General features: G+C 40.4%; 2 protein-coding genes across 2 annotated transcripts in view; one reads left to right on the top strand and one right to left on the bottom strand.

Moving 5' to 3' along the window:
- Window positions 1-804: 804 nt before the first annotated feature.
- Window positions 805-5,976, bottom strand: hmgb1b (high mobility group box 1b). Its single transcript, XM_015951023.3, has 5 exons — window positions 5,837-5,976; window positions 4,745-4,900; window positions 4,512-4,657; window positions 4,250-4,424; window positions 805-1,353 (listed from the first exon to the last, which is right to left on the bottom strand). The coding sequence occupies exons 2-5, from the start codon at window positions 4,889-4,891 to the stop codon at window positions 1,231-1,233; spliced, it is 591 nt and encodes a 196-aa protein (XP_015806509.1). The 5' UTR covers window positions 4,892-4,900; window positions 5,837-5,976; the 3' UTR covers window positions 805-1,230.
- Window positions 5,977-7,605: 1,629 nt separating this feature from the next.
- Window positions 7,606-17,326, top strand: part of wdr95 (WD40 repeat domain 95) — a 33,045-nt gene continuing 23,324 nt past the window's right edge. The window contains exons 1-18 of the mRNA XM_054742463.2: window positions 7,606-7,691; window positions 8,619-8,841; window positions 9,079-9,135; window positions 9,196-9,218; window positions 9,325-9,379; window positions 9,586-9,675; window positions 9,881-9,934; window positions 10,006-10,089; window positions 10,208-10,273; window positions 13,592-13,822; window positions 14,462-14,547; window positions 14,649-14,741; window positions 14,818-14,863; window positions 14,941-14,987; window positions 15,148-15,265; window positions 15,920-15,989; window positions 16,640-16,880; window positions 16,973-17,078. Of these exons, the coding sequence (XP_054598438.2) occupies window positions 7,606-7,691; window positions 8,619-8,841; window positions 9,079-9,135; window positions 9,196-9,218; window positions 9,325-9,379; window positions 9,586-9,675; window positions 9,881-9,934; window positions 10,006-10,089; window positions 10,208-10,273; window positions 13,592-13,822; window positions 14,462-14,547; window positions 14,649-14,741; window positions 14,818-14,863; window positions 14,941-14,987; window positions 15,148-15,265; window positions 15,920-15,989; window positions 16,640-16,880; window positions 16,973-17,078 (1,776 nt within the window). The remainder of the gene's footprint in view (window positions 7,692-8,618; window positions 8,842-9,078; window positions 9,136-9,195; window positions 9,219-9,324; window positions 9,380-9,585; window positions 9,676-9,880; window positions 9,935-10,005; window positions 10,090-10,207; window positions 10,274-13,591; window positions 13,823-14,461; window positions 14,548-14,648; window positions 14,742-14,817; window positions 14,864-14,940; window positions 14,988-15,147; window positions 15,266-15,919; window positions 15,990-16,639; window positions 16,881-16,972; window positions 17,079-17,326) is intronic.

Genomic DNA, 17,326 nt, shown 5'->3' with positions numbered 1-17,326 from the left:
CCTTAACCAGCTTGCCCATGCAAAGCTCTGATTGTTGACGCGCTCCAGACATCTGCGTCCTGAGCAGCTAACGTTCTAGGGTACCTCTTAGCCAATAGCAATGGCAGATATTAACTCAACTGCAGTGCAGTTTTTACCCGACAACAGCACATCACTGACAGTTTTAGGCAGAAAATTTAAATTTGAACTAAAATGCACTTAAGTACTAAACTATTGACTACACATGTCTGCAGCACGATTAGACACGCATTTGATCAAAAAAACAGTTGATTTGGGGGTGACTTGCTCTTTAAGGTTGTTTTAATTTAATGTCTTTTGAATTTTTTATGATTTATTAAAGTGGGATTATTTGGCTCATATTTAGTTCAGGACATTTTATTTGTATAAAACTACATTGGGTGTGATTTCTGGCTTTCCGGCAACAAAGGGACCTTGGTGGAAATCAAAGTAAATGTCAGCTTTTATGAAATTATTTATTGAGCTGAATTAATTAGTAGTTGCATTTAGTGTTACAGCACCACCTTCTGATACTTGCTTTGAACAATAGCTAATTCAAAATGTTGGATTTTGTTTTAGCGGTTTTTAAATGGAAAGGCCAGCATTTAAAAGCCACTTTATTTTCAATTAATTCAAATATTTTTCATTATTGATGCTCTCGCGTATCTCCTTAAATCATAAAGATAAAACATCAGCACCACAAACTTAAACTATGACCGTAAACCTAAAAGTAACACAAAAAATAAATCACGGTTTGGTTTCCGATCGGCAATTTTTAGGCGGAGATGTTGAAACAAAACAAACACGTTAATAAAAAAAACTTTTATTGGGGACATTCTTTAATGTCAACAGCTGCATTAGAGTGGTATTCAAAGAACAATTAAAAAGGGACATCACATAAAAAAATAACTTTTAAAATAAAAAAAGAGTACACTACAAACTCATAAATCTCATTTTTGAGTTGTAACATCTAAAGACAAGTGACTTTCATACTGATATAGTCCTATCGTTATAGAATTATATGGCAGGAATAAAGAACTACCACTAGAAAAATCCCAAACTCAGGATACGTATGTTATCTTTACAAAACAGAACAGAGATTAACACTGTACATCATAAAAACATTAAATATACACGTTTCTTGTTCAATTTGACTTTTGATTCAAGACGGTGAACGGAGTACATTAAGATTATATGGCATAAACAAAACTTCAGGTCCCATTTCAATCTGGTCTACTCGTCATCTTCTTCCTCTTCTTCCTCCTCCTCTCCCTCCTCTTCATCATCATCATCGTCATCAGCTGCAGCGGCGGATGCAGAATCCACCTTACCCTTCGTGCGGTAAGCCACGATATCCTGTTGGGAAATGAGACGATTTAAATCACAAACTCATGGAAATGATGTGGATTAAGTTTTGATGAAGTCTACGTTAACCCGCCCTTCCCAAGCTTGGTTTATGCTTGACGCATTCACTTTCCGCTAGGTGATGCGGCTCGCGGATGGAACGCGCTTCACAACTTGCAGCGTTTATGGTTCATGCGGCTTGTCTCTGCAGTGAGCCAATATTCTCCCAAACTGTAGGGGGCAGCATGGAGCTCTATGGCATGCATCCAACACTAAACCGTAGTAGAAGTATAAATTACTGTTGTTTACAACATGGCATTCCAGCATTTTTTAACAGCGTCCTCGTCTTTTCCGACAGTGCGAGCTATTTCTCTCCAAGAATTATTAACAACATGTTGATCACGGTGATCTTTGAGAGCTGAATCATACAAATGTCTGCATTTACGAACCTCTGCCATACTAGTTCTTGCCAGTCCGCCATATTTTCCGTGTCCGACCGTCCGCGTGGTTAGAAAATTTCCTAGGTGCGGAAAGTTTGGGCCGTGCGGAGGCGCGTGGTTGTTAAAATGATGCAATTTCGTCGCGCGGAGCCGTGCGGACCTCGCGGACGCGTCAAGCATAAACCAAGCTTTATGCAATCAACACTTTTCACCAACAAGCTCCTTCCCAGTCGGGAGCGTTTCAGACGTCAAAAGGCAGTGAAAGCGTTCCACATAGCCGTGAGGTCACAAAATAACAGGAGAATTGCAAGATCACACGTGATTTCATCAGTCCACGCAATAACAAGCAAGGAGAAAGAGTTTGTTTTTTGCTCCGTTTACCTCGATGTCTCGGGTAATGACACTTTTTATTTACTAGTTAAGAAACTGAAAATCAGCAAGTGACCTTTATTTTCAAAGTCTACATATGTTTTGCACCACTTTTGTGTTTGACTTCCAGTCTAGAACCAATCTGACCTGCGGAGCTAGACATTCTTTTAGAGCAGCGCGTAAAAAAATAGACTTGAAGCTTAAAGAGCAAGTCACCCCCTGCCAGATTCTTACTCAACTCCCACTTCCTGTTTGAAAAATGCAACAAATGCTGTTGCCTAGCAGACCGAGAGGGCGGAGCCGCTAACAAATACACACACTCACAACATTGTGACATCATAATGTACCATCTAACATCATAGTGTACCTCTTAGCCAATAGCGATGGCAGATTTAAATTCGAATGCAGTGCAGAGTTTTTGCCTGACGACGGTGCAACGCTGACAGTTACCCCCAAATTCCACTACCTCCGCTCCGCTGCGCTCCGCTCCGACACGAACGCCGGAGCAAAATCGGTCCCGTTGTAGTCAATCAGAGCTATTCCACTACTGCGGCCGTGCTCCGGCCGTGCTCCGGCAGTGCGGCGCCGTGCGCCGCCCTCTGTTCCGGCGTCCGGCAAAAATAGAATCGATCCTATTTTCGCCGGACGCCGGAGCACCTCCACAGTAAATGGACAGAAATCACAACGGCCCAACAGGAAAAGGAGCAAGCACAATTTCCGTTTTTCACAATAAATCGATAAACAAAATGCGTTTTTTGTTTCATATGCACAGATTTAACAACTTTTAACCACTATCAATGGCGGCTGAAGTTTAAATGCACAAAATTAAGCCATAAATACAGTTTCCACTATCAAAGTAGTCACACTTTGTTGATCCAAACACTGCTGATCTCTCAACACACATGATGGGCAGATTAAACAGTTCATTTCGATGCTTCTCCCACACAACGGGTGTTTGGATCTAACTTCCGCGTATATTGCTCGGACTGTATCGCAAGATCTCGAAAATCCCGCGCATGCTTGTTTGTTTCCTCAGGTCTCCGCACCGGAGCGGAGCCGTTGTAGAGCGGGTACCAGTAAAAATTGAGTTTGGAAGCGAGCGGCTGCGGAAGGCGGGGGCGGACCGGAGCGGAGGTAGTGGAATTTGGGGGTTATAGGCAGAGTATTTTATTTTTACTAAGATGCACTAAAGTGCCGAATTATTGACTACACGTGTCTGCAGCACGATCAGACACTCATTTATATAGTTTATCAGCAAAAAAAATGTTGATTTGGAGTGACTTGCTCTTTAAATTTGGCTCTTCTGGGACGTTCAGTTCGCCACAATGACTTATTGCGGCGCACTACACTTCGCAGACGTTACGCGACATTTATGTCTCTGGTGGAAAGGCCCGGTAAGTCTGAACAATCGACTGTTTTCTGATCGCAGTCATGTGATCGCCAAAGCCCTGTCCCAAGATATGTTGTGTCAACTATTTTACACATCCAGAGGTTTCTGAGGTGATAAGTGTTACCGTGGGCGTTGCAGGAGACAGACGTTTGAGGCGACACAGCGGCAAATTTGGTCTTTATTACGTTTTTTTCTTTTTGTGGTTCTACTGTGGCTAATGTTTATAGCTCTGGCTGTCTGTCGCCCATTTTCTGTCTCACTCTGCACTGATCGCGTATTGGAGAAAGAAACAAAGAAGCTGATTCACCGGCTTCTTGCAACAGCATTAAGGACATTAACGTAACTCTCTCTGTAACTATGCAAAGATACAAACCTTTGCATAGTTACAGTAAATCAAAGTAGGCATGTAAATCACATCAGCATTTGGTGTTAAAGCGTGATTTTTGTAAGAAACAATTCCAGATCTTCCCTCTAGTTTTCATCATTGCATTTTTAGAACAATACATTTGAACGTTTTGATGGTAGGTCATTTCCCGTCACGTTTGTAAATGTTACTGCACACTGAATAGTGTGTTGAAGCTTGATTTGAAGACAATTGTGAATTAAAATAGCTATTTCTGCAAAATACATTTATTTTTCTTTTTAACTTTGTTCCAATCTTTTTCTAAAGTCGTTCAGGCCTAGTTTAAACGACATGGTAGATATTTACCTTGTCATATTTCTCCTTCAACTTAGCTGCCTTCTTTTCGTACGGCTGCTTCTCTTCTGCCGATGAGCTGTTCCACATCTCTCCAAGCTTCTTTGCCGTATCCCCAATGGACAGTCCAGGATTCTCACCTTTTACCTTGGGGCGGAAGTCGGCGCAGAAAAGAAAGAAAGCAGACCTGAAGACAGGAAAAAGAAACAGGTTATCACAGTGTGAAATGGAACAAACAGCCACAAAAGCAGGATTCTTCAATTCTGGCACATACGGTGGTCTCTTGGGGGCGTTCGGGTCCTTGAACCGCTTCTTCCTCTGACCCTTAGGGGGGATGTAATTCTTCATTTCCTTCTCATAACGCAGCTTGTCCTGCTTGGCCATGTCTTCAAACTTGCCCTTCTCTTTTGGTGACATCGTCTTTGGGGGAAATTACAACTTTTGATCATCTAAAACAATTGAATGGAGAAATAAGTACCGAAAATGAGGCTGACTCTTTCATTCTACCTTCCATCGCTCTGAGCATTTTTTGGAAAACTCTGAGAAGTTGACAGATGCATCGGGATGCTTCTTCTTGTGCTCCTCTCTGCATGTCTGCACAAAGTAGGCATATGAGGACATTTTGCCCCTCGGCTTACTCGGATCCTTCACCATCTTGGCTCACTGAAGAGACAATAAATAAATAAACAAACAAACAAAAAGATCCGTCTAGTTCAGTTATATGAGCAACGATATGTCAATTTCCCCCTGCTGAACCGCCTGTCTCCTGCTTTGTTAGAGTCTCATCTTTTGTTTAAACAGGGAGGATGATGAGGAGGAGGAGGAGGAAGAGGAGGGGGAGTGACTGATGATCCATTGTATGAAGAGGCCAACGTCAGGATTCCTACATCTAAATAAACATGATTTAATTCACCGTTATTTGTGTCCTGCAGCCATCCGCGATTTTATCGCGCTAACTTGATGAAACAGCGAACTACATGTCTTCCTTTGCTCGCTAGCTATTAGCCACTGCGGCTCTTTGCTTTATGTCCTCCGAGCTGGCGCTAGCCTTAACTAGGCTAGGCGCATATCATGGGACCGTCATTAAAATGGCTGATTAGACTGCCAACAATGACTGGCGTACTGTTCTTTTAAACAAAGGCTACGTGTTAGCAGCTCATTGCCCGTTGACGTAAACAACATTAATTTTATTAAGAATTTTTGCATTGCTAATAAAAGTGTTATTAAAAAGTGGCCCACTATGTGAGGGAAGATGCTCCCCGTCATCGCAGGCGGGTTGCCTCAGCACCAGCGGTAACAGTTTAGCACAAGCTAGCGTTAGCTTTTACGTGGAAGCTAAAGCAACACAGCTAGCCCGCATTTTCCCTCCGTTCTGTTTACACACGACATGACGTCGCTAACCCACGGGGTAGATATTTTACTGCATAAGCGAACGTACATTCGTACCAGCAGCTAATTTTAAGCGTTAGACGCCTTAACAGGACAATGATAAATAGCACAAACAGTTAGCATCCCATCAGGCATTAGCTAGCGTGTATACTGATCACACTTGCAGATTCAGAAGCTAGTAGCCTTGTTTGTGGGGTGCAGGATGCTCACCTCAAGCCTTCGGACAGTCGTGCGTATAGAACAATGGGACGAGAAGCTCCGGCTCTTTCGGCTCCTTCGGCTGCGGGGATTCGTCTGTGGTTATCCGGTGTGTTGGGCTCCGGCTGTCGGACATTGGCTGCCGCCAACTCATTGGTGGTTCTTATTGGACGCGCTGCGCCTCAGGCCTGCTGGTGGCGCGGTTGGCTGCGCAAAGGATGGCGCTAAAGTCAAAGTGTGCAAAACAGACAGTAAACAGGCAGTGGCGTAAACACAAACTATTAGGTTAGGTAAGGTTTTAGTAACTTGACAGAATGTTTTTTTAGAATATGTGTTAGAAATGCATTTATTTATTTGTTTATTCTAAGAATAGAACAGAAAAGGCATTTGTTCAGTGGAGAAATGTTGGTGAAACTGCTGCAAAGTATGTTGTTCAAATAAGAAATAAAAAATATGTTTAAAAATCTCATTTTCCACACTTTGGAAACAAAAAACATGAATGGAAAACCAGAATTAACTTACATCGCTGGGTTTGGTATTAGTTGTAGTTGTTGAGGCCGTTTGCATTTTTAGAAAAGGAATTTTATCTCTCCAGCAGGCTGTTAATGTGGATTTCATATTTTTTTAAAAATTATGTTCATATTTGAATGATAATAGCCCTTTTACAGCAATACAAATAAAACATTCCCCTGAAAATACTTGCTTTTTTCCAAATAAAAACATTTAACTAAAATAATTGGGCCCTCGTCTTGAAAATTATGAACATTTCAGTTTTAGACATTGTCTAACAGTGATGTTGTTTTTGCTGGAATTCCCTTTAAAAATGTAGGTTTCTGAAAATAAAAACAATACATTTAAATTCAAACCAAGATCATCTTTAAAAACTAAATATAATAATAAAACAAAGCATTGGAGAATAATAATGGGAATATATTTATGGAATATTTTCGTCTGAAAATCAAACAACAAAACACAAAAATTGTGACTGTTTGTGGTCTGAAAGTAACTTAATCTGTAAATTAAATGAAGCAGGATTTAGCCATGGTGAAAAAAATTTTTACCAAGGTCATAAGAAACTACATCTGTTTAAGTACACTGACTTGTTTTTGTTCAGTTGCAGGGTTTCATTAAGTATTCACCATCAAAGACTCATTATGCATCTTTTACATCATTCTCTGAAAGGAGAATCAAACATTTCATTTGAGCACAAAGACTTTCCTTAAATATCAGGAAGTGAGACTGCCAAACACAGGCGCCACCGGTCCCCCCAACCACCACCAGCAGGCAAGGCAGCTTAAGTGTCTTGCCCAAGAACACAACAGCCGCATACTCTGATGACGGAAGCCAGGATCAAGGCCTATACCATTATTTTGAATAATTGGTGAAGCTGTGTGTGGCTTTTATGTAATATTTTACTCTAATGAACAAAAATTCTGAGTTTGACCTTGTCTGTTAGAAGCTCAACAAAATGATGAACTCAAGGGGAAAAGTTATGCAGATTTCCTCAGAATTCTTTTTATGTTTTGCTTAAAGCTACAATAAAATGTTAAATTATGGTTTAAACATTTCTAAGTGTTAAAACAAAATGAGGCATGATGAGAGGTGTTTATTCCCTCCACAACTGTTGTGGTTGTAGTTGTTCCACTTTGGTTTCTTGGTTACCGCGGCACCACCTGCTCTACAGGTGTAATCTTAGACCGAGTGTCAGGTAGACCATGGGATCTGTTCTTCCAACAGACTAAAGACAGTCTTTTACTTTTGTTGATAATCAAAACAACAACATGGAAAAGACCAAATCCAGAATGTCTTTTGGGAAAAAGCTTCGTTCTTCTTCGGCATCAGGAAGATTAGAAACCAATGTGACCAGGTATGTTTCTGACTCATGATTACTGTTTAACTTCCTTCAGATGCAGCTGCAAATGTATTTGGACAACGTTCAGATTAAATAATAAGACTTAAAGGTGTGGCTCACTCGTTTCATCAATGCATTTGAAGTGGTCTCTGGTAGGAATGAATGCCGTGCAAGTCGTACTCTGGGGGGAAAAAGCACAGAAGCGCTAGTATCAGCATAGAGAATTCAACTGGAGGAGAAAGTAGCTTCGGATGACAGGATTTGAGTCTTATTTCCTGATATTTGGAAATCTCGCCTCTCATTGGCTAACAGCAACGCAAATCTCCCACTGACTCTGTTTACTCTGCAAAGTCGATGTTTTATCTCCACAAATAACACAAGCCTGAAGGAGTTCTGCTGTGTGGTAGAGTTGCTAATGCTAACAGTTAGCTTCTATTAGCTGAGACGTTCTCTGCTGTTTCCTGGACGCTAAACCAACAACAGCGTTCCCCGTTGTGAGTCTAGATGGGTGAGTTCATGAATGTTAGGTGACAGTGTGACACAGATCTGTCAGGATTTTCTAATCCTAGAGCTTCATCGTCTATTTTCTACCAGAAGCTAATGCAGGAGATAGGTGTAGGAGACTATTTTCATGCTCAGCTTGCATGAAACACTCAGTGAGACTGATTATAGTCAGAAATAATCATTAAAAATTGTTTTACGGTGTTTCACACCTTTAAAGTTCAGGCCTTGACTCCCTTCTTCTTCGTGCTCAGGAAATATTCTCATGCTTAAACTCTTCAGCATTCCTGGGAAACTTAAACATATTCCCGAGATGAAATGCATGATGATAAACTACACATTTCTTCTGATGCTATTTTCTTTAGCTCTTCCCACAATTCAAGATTATAGCAAATTAAACATGTCAAAACACCTTTGTGATCCAAGTGTGAAATCTTGCAGCATCCTTTCCGAATTGGGATGTCCAGAGAAAAATACCAGGAATGAGCTTTGGCCGGGGGGTCAGGACTTTTCAGTCCCTCAACTAGCTGAAGGGGCCAAAGAGAAACAGCCTGAATGGTTGGTGAGAGAGCGGCTGAAACAGAACAAACGGAGACGTTCGGTCCCAGATGTCCACATCACAAGACAACTGCACAGCAATGTCCATTCAAGCTGCAGCTTGGAGGTACCGTTTTACAAGTATCCATGCCAAATCAGATAAAACAAAGGTTTTATTGATTTTGTGTCCTTGTGTGATGCCATTTAAATCTCCAGTTTTTAGAAAGTTGCAGCTTTTAGCCTGAAGATGTCACTAGCATGCTACAGTGCTCACCCTGTCGGCTTTAACTGAGAGGCAAAAAGAATGTATTGGAATGCAAAAACATGCCAAGGCCAATAAAGTTGACGATTAGTTTCCACACAGCTTGACGGTACACCAGGCAACACGACCCCTCCCAGTGCCAGGGTGCTTGCAGCCAAAGTAAAACAAACATAGTAGCCGAGCCAACTGCTTAAAACATCTCCAGATTTGTGCTTTCAGGCTGACAGCGACGATAGGACGACGTAGGAGGCTGCGTTGCAAGAGGCACCGGCCCAAGTGTCTGGGTTTCGCTTGAAGATGTCAGTCACACTCCTCTTGCTGAACGTAAAGAGCAATGTGCCATGACAGATTAGGAGTTCAAAGTTGTGCATCCCCTGTAAAGGGATTTGGAAAGCGAGTGGAGGTTACGCGAGAACTTTCTCTCACTTCCTTCATCGCTTTGACTGATTAAACAGTTATCTTACCAATTCAGAAAACACCGTGGGGAAACTTCCACTCGAGTTACATCCTTGAGGAATTAAGCTGTTTATACCTGTTATTCATTAATAGTAGATCAAAGAGCTTCATGGCTCAAGCATCAGTTGCTAGGAGACCAGTGAAAAACTTCAGGCAGCTGTCAAAGCAGAGAGCGTGGCCGTGTGTGTGAGTGGTGGTCCTGATGGGGTCATCACGCGGAACCAGAGCCTGGGCGATGATGGCGTTTGCTGTAAAAATCTGCCGTCTGACCTTCGTTTCTGATTTGAACGCTCAGACTTTATGTACCACCTGGTGAGTGGATCTGAGTGGGCATAACAAACAGAAAAACAATTTCATTAGGGTTTTTTTGTTGTTGTTGTGCGTCATAAATGTAATATCTATAATAAATGTGATTCATATTTATACCGTTCTCTGTGTTCTTTGTTAGATTGATGAGAAAATATCACTGGAAAACCTCCAGAAACTGAAATCAGCTTTTGAGGTAATTTAAAAGCCTTTTTTGGAGAGTTAGCCAGGTGCATCATCAATTAGACCTTTTTTTTTCTTGTGAAGGAATTTGAAAATCGTGGCATGAGAGGCGTTTCAGTGAAGACCTTTGGACACCTCCTCAGAAAGGCTCAAGCTCTGCCCAACATGGTGAGACAGGGTGAAACTCCCTTCCTGTCTTCTAATCTCTAATCAACAACCAAAAACAGGATTATTTCAAATGAAAAAATGACAAGTTCTTCCTGCTTTTGTGTTTCATATTCAACAGAGCGACGCACTAATTCATGGACTGTTTAAAAAGATCGATTCCTCGGCTCAAGGAAGAATTTCATGGGTGAGAAGATGTTTCAATCCTCGTCTAATCCTTTGTAGCGTTGTTAATCTACATAACTGTAATTTAACGCTATTGCTATTCAGCTTTGCATAATCCCGAGAAAGATCAAACAAACTGGCAATGAAACATATATATATATATATACACACACACATAGGTATATATATCCACGGATATTTATGTAGCGACATGAATGGCCTCATTTGTGACCCAAAGGTCACACTTCCCCACCTGGGTCAAACTGAACTCCTGTCCACAGATTATCCATCACAGGAGACGTAAAGTCTGCTAAAACCATCTTTAATCTGACTGCTGTTCCATCCTAAGATGAAGGACACTTCAAGATTTAAAATAATAATTTTTAATAAACTCTTTTCACTGTTTACTACAAGGTTCATAAATAATCATCATAAATAATTATCATGGTTCATTATAAATGTATTTAATTACTGAAATGCCTTATTATTCATTGGTTAACAATAATTATTATTTATGATAATCAGTTATGTTTGATCAGTAACCAGAAGGCCATGTTGACTTGTACACACCATGCATGGGACTGAATCAGGTAAAGGTAACTGCACCCTCATACGTCTTTGCTCCATAACCAAAGCTTTCTATCTCTGAGAGGGCGTGTCCTGAGTTTTAATAAAACCAAAGACTCCTCAGTTCAAGTTCAGTTCTGAACCAACCAAAGACTCTCCGTGGCATGAGAGTCCCAGAGGATAAGGGTCGGCCGCCCGAAGCCTCCACCTAAGCTGTTCTGTCACGCAGATAGAATTGCTCCGAATAAACGCCACCTGCACCAGCTGACGCAAAACTCCTTCAGAGTTTTTTTTTTTTGAGACACAACCAGTTCCATCAGTCGTTGTGACCCGGAGACATCTCAGGACCGATTTGGTCGCACTACGGTTCCTCTACCCACCTCGTGCTCGGAGGTCATCATCTCCTCCTGACATCTCGGATCCAACAGGGGGTCTCCTAACTGGGTGAGGTAGACACTTCCGACAGATAGCGTCCGATGCTGTTCTCTCTAAGAAACAACTTAGTTAGCTGCAAAACAACTTTTCCACCCAGAACGTATTTCTCTCTCTGATAGGAACCTTCTGAGATTCCATCCACGCATCTAAACACACGCATTTCAATTTAGTTTCCATTCAGACACAGGGTTGCTTTTAATACCAAGTTTAATATCAAAGCTGTTATAAATTGTCATTTTTAAATTGTCATTTTCAAATTGTTAGTAATAAATTCTTAACTTTTTAAACCTGACTCTTCTTTGAAATGAAACGCAGAATGGTGTATATTTGGTTATTGAACAAGCAAAGATTCCATTAAGTCTTCTGGTTTAATAAATGAACTTTTGCTATTAATTAAATATTAATCTTTGATTAAATATAAACCAAGCCGGTTGGCGTATGAACTTCTATCGATTGTATAAATATCCTGGATATTTATACATGATATAAGCTTCATATGCTAATTTGTGTATCTTTCTCAGGATCTAACAAAGCTGATAGAAAACAGCGTTAAATCCTAGTAGGTAGATTGTCTATGCTACATTTATATAATCAATAGAAGTTCATATGCCAACTGGCTTGGTTTATATTTAGTCAAAAGATTAAAATTTAATTTAAGAGATTTAAATTAATAGCAAAAGTTTATTTATTAATTCAGAAGATCTAAAGAGATCTTTGCTCGTTCAATGATCAATATACACCACTCTGTGTTTTATTTCAAGAAGAGTCAGGTTTAAAAAGTGAAGAATTTATTACTGACAATTTAAAGATGACAATTTTAAAAGACAATTCATAAATGACAATTTATAAAAGCTTTGGTATTAAAAACTTGGTATTAAAGCAATCTGTGTCTAGATGGAACTAAAAATGAAGTGTGTGTGTTTGAATGTGTGAATGCAGGTCTCAGAAGGTTTTTATCTTAGAGAGAGAAAAACACGTTCTGGGTGAAAGAATTTGGTTTGCAGTTAAGCTAAATTATTTCTTAATAATCAGGCATCTAGACACAATCTTGTGTTCTACCTCACCATTCAGACGACCCTCTGTTTGGATCCGGAGGTCAAGGGAAGATGTTGATCAGCCTCTGGGTGCCCGGTCTGGTAGAGGAGACCAGTGGTACCGACTCTCTGGTCCTAGAGTTGGCGCAGGCACACAGGTGGATGGTTTTGCGTCTGAGCAGATTCTGAAGGAATCTCGTAGCGTCCGCTTTTTGCAGATGGTGTTTCTGTTGAAGCAATTCTATCGGCGTGACAGAACTCGATCTGGACTCTCGTGCCACAGGGAGAATTTTGTGAGCTCGAGAACTGAACTTATGTTTATTTATTTAGGAGACGCTTTTATCCAGAGCGACTTACAGTTTATAACCTATAGGACATGTTGTGATCTGTGGGGGAAACCGGAGTAGCCAGAGGAAACCCACGCATGCATGGGGAGAACACACAACTCCACGCAGAAAGACCGCAGCCGAGTTTCGAACCTGCAACCTTTGTGCTGCGAGGCAACAGTGCTAACAACTGCGCCACCATGCAGCCCAATGAACTTGAACTGAGGAGTTAGGTTTTAAGAGACGTCCGGTAATCTTATTCTAACGAATTAGATTTTGACATGTTAGAAGGTGGGACTTAGCATACCTCAGGACACGCCCTCTCAAGATAGAAAGTTCTGGGTTGTCATGTGACAAAGACGTGTGAGTGCAGTTAACCTTAACCTGATTACTGTGTCCTGCACAGTATGTGTATAAGTGCACATGATCTTCTTCTCACTGTTAAACATTACTGTTTATCATAAATAATAATTATTATTAACCAAAGAATAATAATTCTTTTCAGTAATTAAATACATTTATAATGAACCTTGATGATTATTTATGAACATTGCAATAGAAAGTGAAAAGGGTTTATTAAAAATGATTCTTTTAAATCTTGAAGTGTCCTTCGTCTTGCGGATGGAACAGCAGTCAGATTAAAGATGGTTTACAGCAGACTTCGCGTCTCCTGTGACGGATAATCTGTAGATAGAAGTGCAGCCAGGACAGCTTGACCCAGCTGAGGAAGTGTGACCTTTAGGTCACAAATTAGACCATTCATGTCACTACACCTTAATTAACCAAAAAAGATCAACGTCTTTCAAGAGTAGATTATGTGACGTGCAGGAGGCACAAACACGACTGAGTGGAACTAATTTTTTATTCAAATAAATTAGCAATAAGTTGGCAAACATTCCTGCGATTTCTGGTTTGGATCTGATAAGAATAAACTATAATCTGGAATTATAATCCCTAACAGTAAGTGGTGTGATGCAGGGGGAGCTCTTCTCATACATGCTTCAGGTGTACAAAGAGAAGGAGGAAGCAGTGAGACGCACCAAGCAGGTGGCCTTCAGTTTGCCGGCTTTGATGAGGAATTGTGATCAAGGCGTTCCCATCGTCAACATCCGGTGTGCTGACGACGGCGCGGCGGTGACAGTGAGAGAAGACGGGTTTATTTGTCTCTGGAATCCTGAACTTAAACCGCAGAAGACCAAATACATGTTTGTATGTTCAAACGTCTGGAAATATGCTTTTAATTTTGTTTGTTTGTTTGTTTGCTTGTTTGTGTGTTTCCACTTACTTGCTCCATCTTTAATAGAGATCCTTGGATGCAAAATCCACGTCTGGACCAACAAAACCAAAAAAATCGGTGCAAATGTTGATTTTTACAATAAATATATTTAAACCATAAAAGCTAAACATTATTTTACATTTTTGCTACAATTTAGCCAACAAAAAAAGTGAAAAATATGATGAAGAATACTAAAATAGTTTCAAACAAGATAAAAAAAAACTGATTTTTTTGTTAATTTTTGCATTTAATCATATTATGTCAGCTTTTATCAAAATTAATTTACGTCAGTTGTCATAATTTCTTTCATGTTAAATCTTAAAATGCTGTGTGGTGTAGAGGAGTTGCTCTGTTTCCACTACTTATTTGTTTGTTTGTCAAGCACCACTTTATCAAGCATATGTGATCAAATAACTTGTATTTTCAGTAAAAGCACGGTTATAAATTAGTTAAGCAAGTAAAAATCATAACTTTGAGCTAAGAATATTTATTTTTTCTTTATCTTTGGTCCAAAGCTCCACTTATATTCAGTGATGAAAATGTTTTAATATGAGATCTGGTTTGTTTAAAAGGGCGAGGGACCGGCTAACAGGAAGGCAAAGTGGGTCAGTGATTTTGCTCTGATGCCAGAACACAACAAGCTAATAATGGGAACGGGGTAACGATTCCTAACTGCATCATTCAAACATAATAATTCCTTTTATTAAGTCTGATCTTGTTTCGCCTGCATTTATTGTGCTTGAAATCCGTATTTTGCAGCGACAGAGAGGTTCAGATGTATGATCTCTTCACTCTGGAACCATACTGTCAGATCAGCTGCCTGAGCACCATCCCTTTGACTCTGGACTACAGGTGAGCATCAGAACTGCGTTTACTTTGAGAGGAGCCTGTAATCGTTTCCATACTGATGCCGTCCCTGCTCATTCAGCTGCACTGGCTCTGATGAATGTTGTCTTCTGTATGGAGACACTGAGGTTGGTCCTTTTGTTCAAATCCAATCAAACGTCTAAAGGTTTGAAGCATTAAAAGCAGGAGGATTTTCGTGTTACAGGGCTGTGTGACCATCCTTTTAATCTCCTCTGTTGACGACACCCTCAGGTACCATTTTCACGCATAAGTGCTCAATTTCCCTGCATCCAAATGGATATTTCAAATTACAGTGTGACTTTAAAAGCACCATAGCCAGATATGTCATGCTGTTCCTCAAATCTCAATTGACAGAATTTTTCCTGATTACACAACTTCTGCTGTTTTATAGAAAATGGAGCAAATTGCCGATGATTGAGAACATACCCAACATTTCCATTGAACACGCAGTGCTGGCTCAACATGTGACTTTTGTCAGGTGGAAGGTTCATCATGACTGGGTGACACAGGTAATGTGTTCATCATGTCAAAACAAATACACTTATGAGAGACAGCTTTGAAATCCAGACTTTTAAACAAAGTTAATGAGATATTTTGACCTTCAGGCTTTGAAAACACGGACTCAAATAAATAAAACTCAAAATACTGATATGACACAATAATAAAGAAAGAAAGAAAATTGGCGCTCACCCTCTGCAATACCTATATCCACCATCAGAGGGCAGAAAACACTTGCAGAAATGTATACAAATTGTTTTTGATTATAAGTTCTTTTTAATAGTATTTAATTGGGTTTTTTTCTGCCTTGTTGAAGTTCGTTTCAACTGCTTTGCAACACCTCGAAGTTACCTTGAAATACTTCCTCCTCCTCATCCATCTATTTGCTTCCTGCCTCCTTTCTGCTTTAGGGCACTCATCTTGTGTTCAGCCAGGATTTCCCTGTCAGCATATAAAATATTGCAGAAGGTCTTTCATGTCTAAAAGGAAACAGGTGAAGGGAATTCTAGTCAATTTTAGAGTATCTTGTTTCAAAGGATTATCATATTTTTTCCGGATTTTACAAAGATGCATCTGAAACCAAACACAGTGAACTTAATGGGGTTAAAATCAAAAACAATTTCTACTTTTATCCTGTAATGCAACCTATTTTTTTCTGAATGCAGGCAAAATATTTCCACAGTTTTCGAGCTGTTGTGTCGTCATCAAATGAAGAAACTTCTTCTCTTGTTGTTGGTAATTTCTATTCATTTTTTATTTTTGCCATGGACGTAATTGTTTTTTGGGGGGGGGGGGGGGGACACATGTCCCCCCCACTTTTTCCAAAGTTAAGTTTTGACCCCTGCACTTTTTACCATCCAAAAACAATATTACTTTATATTAAATTGACACTGGTTGAGCTGTAGGACCAAGCAGAAAACAACCTTTTGAGTTGAAGCCTGTTTCCTATTACTGTAAAGATACCCCTCCCACCGCCACCCCAGTGTCCCCCCCACTTCTAAAGTGAAAATTACGTCCATGATTTTTGCTTTTGTATCTGTTCAGCAAACAGACCTAAAATACAGCTCAGTAGAGAGATGAACAGTCTATCCTGATGCATTTCAAAAATGCACTTTCTCTTTAAAGCGTACCTAATTAAGCTCAGTATTAATCATTGAGGATGCTGGTTTGAGACCTGTGAGGGATTACTTGTGATCTTTCATTTATCACAAATTCACCAATCAGTGCAAGTGTGTGTCTGCGTGTGTGCGATCACCTTGTGTGTAGACATGTTTACTTAGAAGCATGATCATTTTTTATGATAATGACTTACCCCTAGTCCAAAAACACACTTTGATTGATGCCGGTACTTGTGGTGTAATGCGTTTACCCTTTCTCCTCTTCAGGCTGCGTGCTGCCTTTTACAGATTCTGCTCAGCAGCTGAAGGAGATCACAGAGGTCGGCTTTGAGGGTAAAACTAGGAAGGTCCAACTGAGCTGGACTCCACAGGTTCGGGTGTCTCGTGATCAGACCGTCTTCTCCGTCCACAAAGGTGTGAAGACCTTTGACCTTTGTCAGAAGCACAGCCTGCTCGTGACTGGGGGCATGGACAGACTCGTACGCATGTGGAGCCCATATTTTTCAGGGTGAGGAACCAGAATTTGGGATCTCTTTTAATGACAAAATCACCTAAATGTCACTGAAATGGGTCCTTTTTGATTCACGTTTTTCTTTTTAGGAAGCCAAAGTGTGTTCTGAAAGGCCATTCTGCTCCCATCTTCCGCCTCTACATTTTATCAGAAGACTGTCAGATCTTTTCTGTTTCTGTTGACGGCACTGCGAAGGTGAATCAGTGCTTTTTACATTCATTTACAACATTCAAATTGTGCAGGTTTGAAGTGGTGCTAGAATTAAAAGCACCTGTTGATGTTGAAAATAGGCAGGTTCTGGGTTGGACCCAGTTGGAAAAACCAGTGAAGACCAGCATAACTGGTTAAACGCATACATGTTGCGTTTTGGTCCTGGTGCGCCGGTCCAGCATGGGATGCTGGTGACTGGATGCTGGACCAGCAAGCTTGACCAGCATCCCTTG

The sequence above is a fragment of the Nothobranchius furzeri genome, chromosome 13, assembly GCF_043380555.1.
Source record: "Nothobranchius furzeri strain GRZ-AD chromosome 13, NfurGRZ-RIMD1, whole genome shotgun sequence".
NCBI classification, from domain to species: domain Eukaryota; kingdom Metazoa; phylum Chordata; class Actinopteri; order Cyprinodontiformes; family Nothobranchiidae; genus Nothobranchius; species Nothobranchius furzeri.
This window is presented reverse-complemented; position numbering and strand designations above follow the sequence as displayed.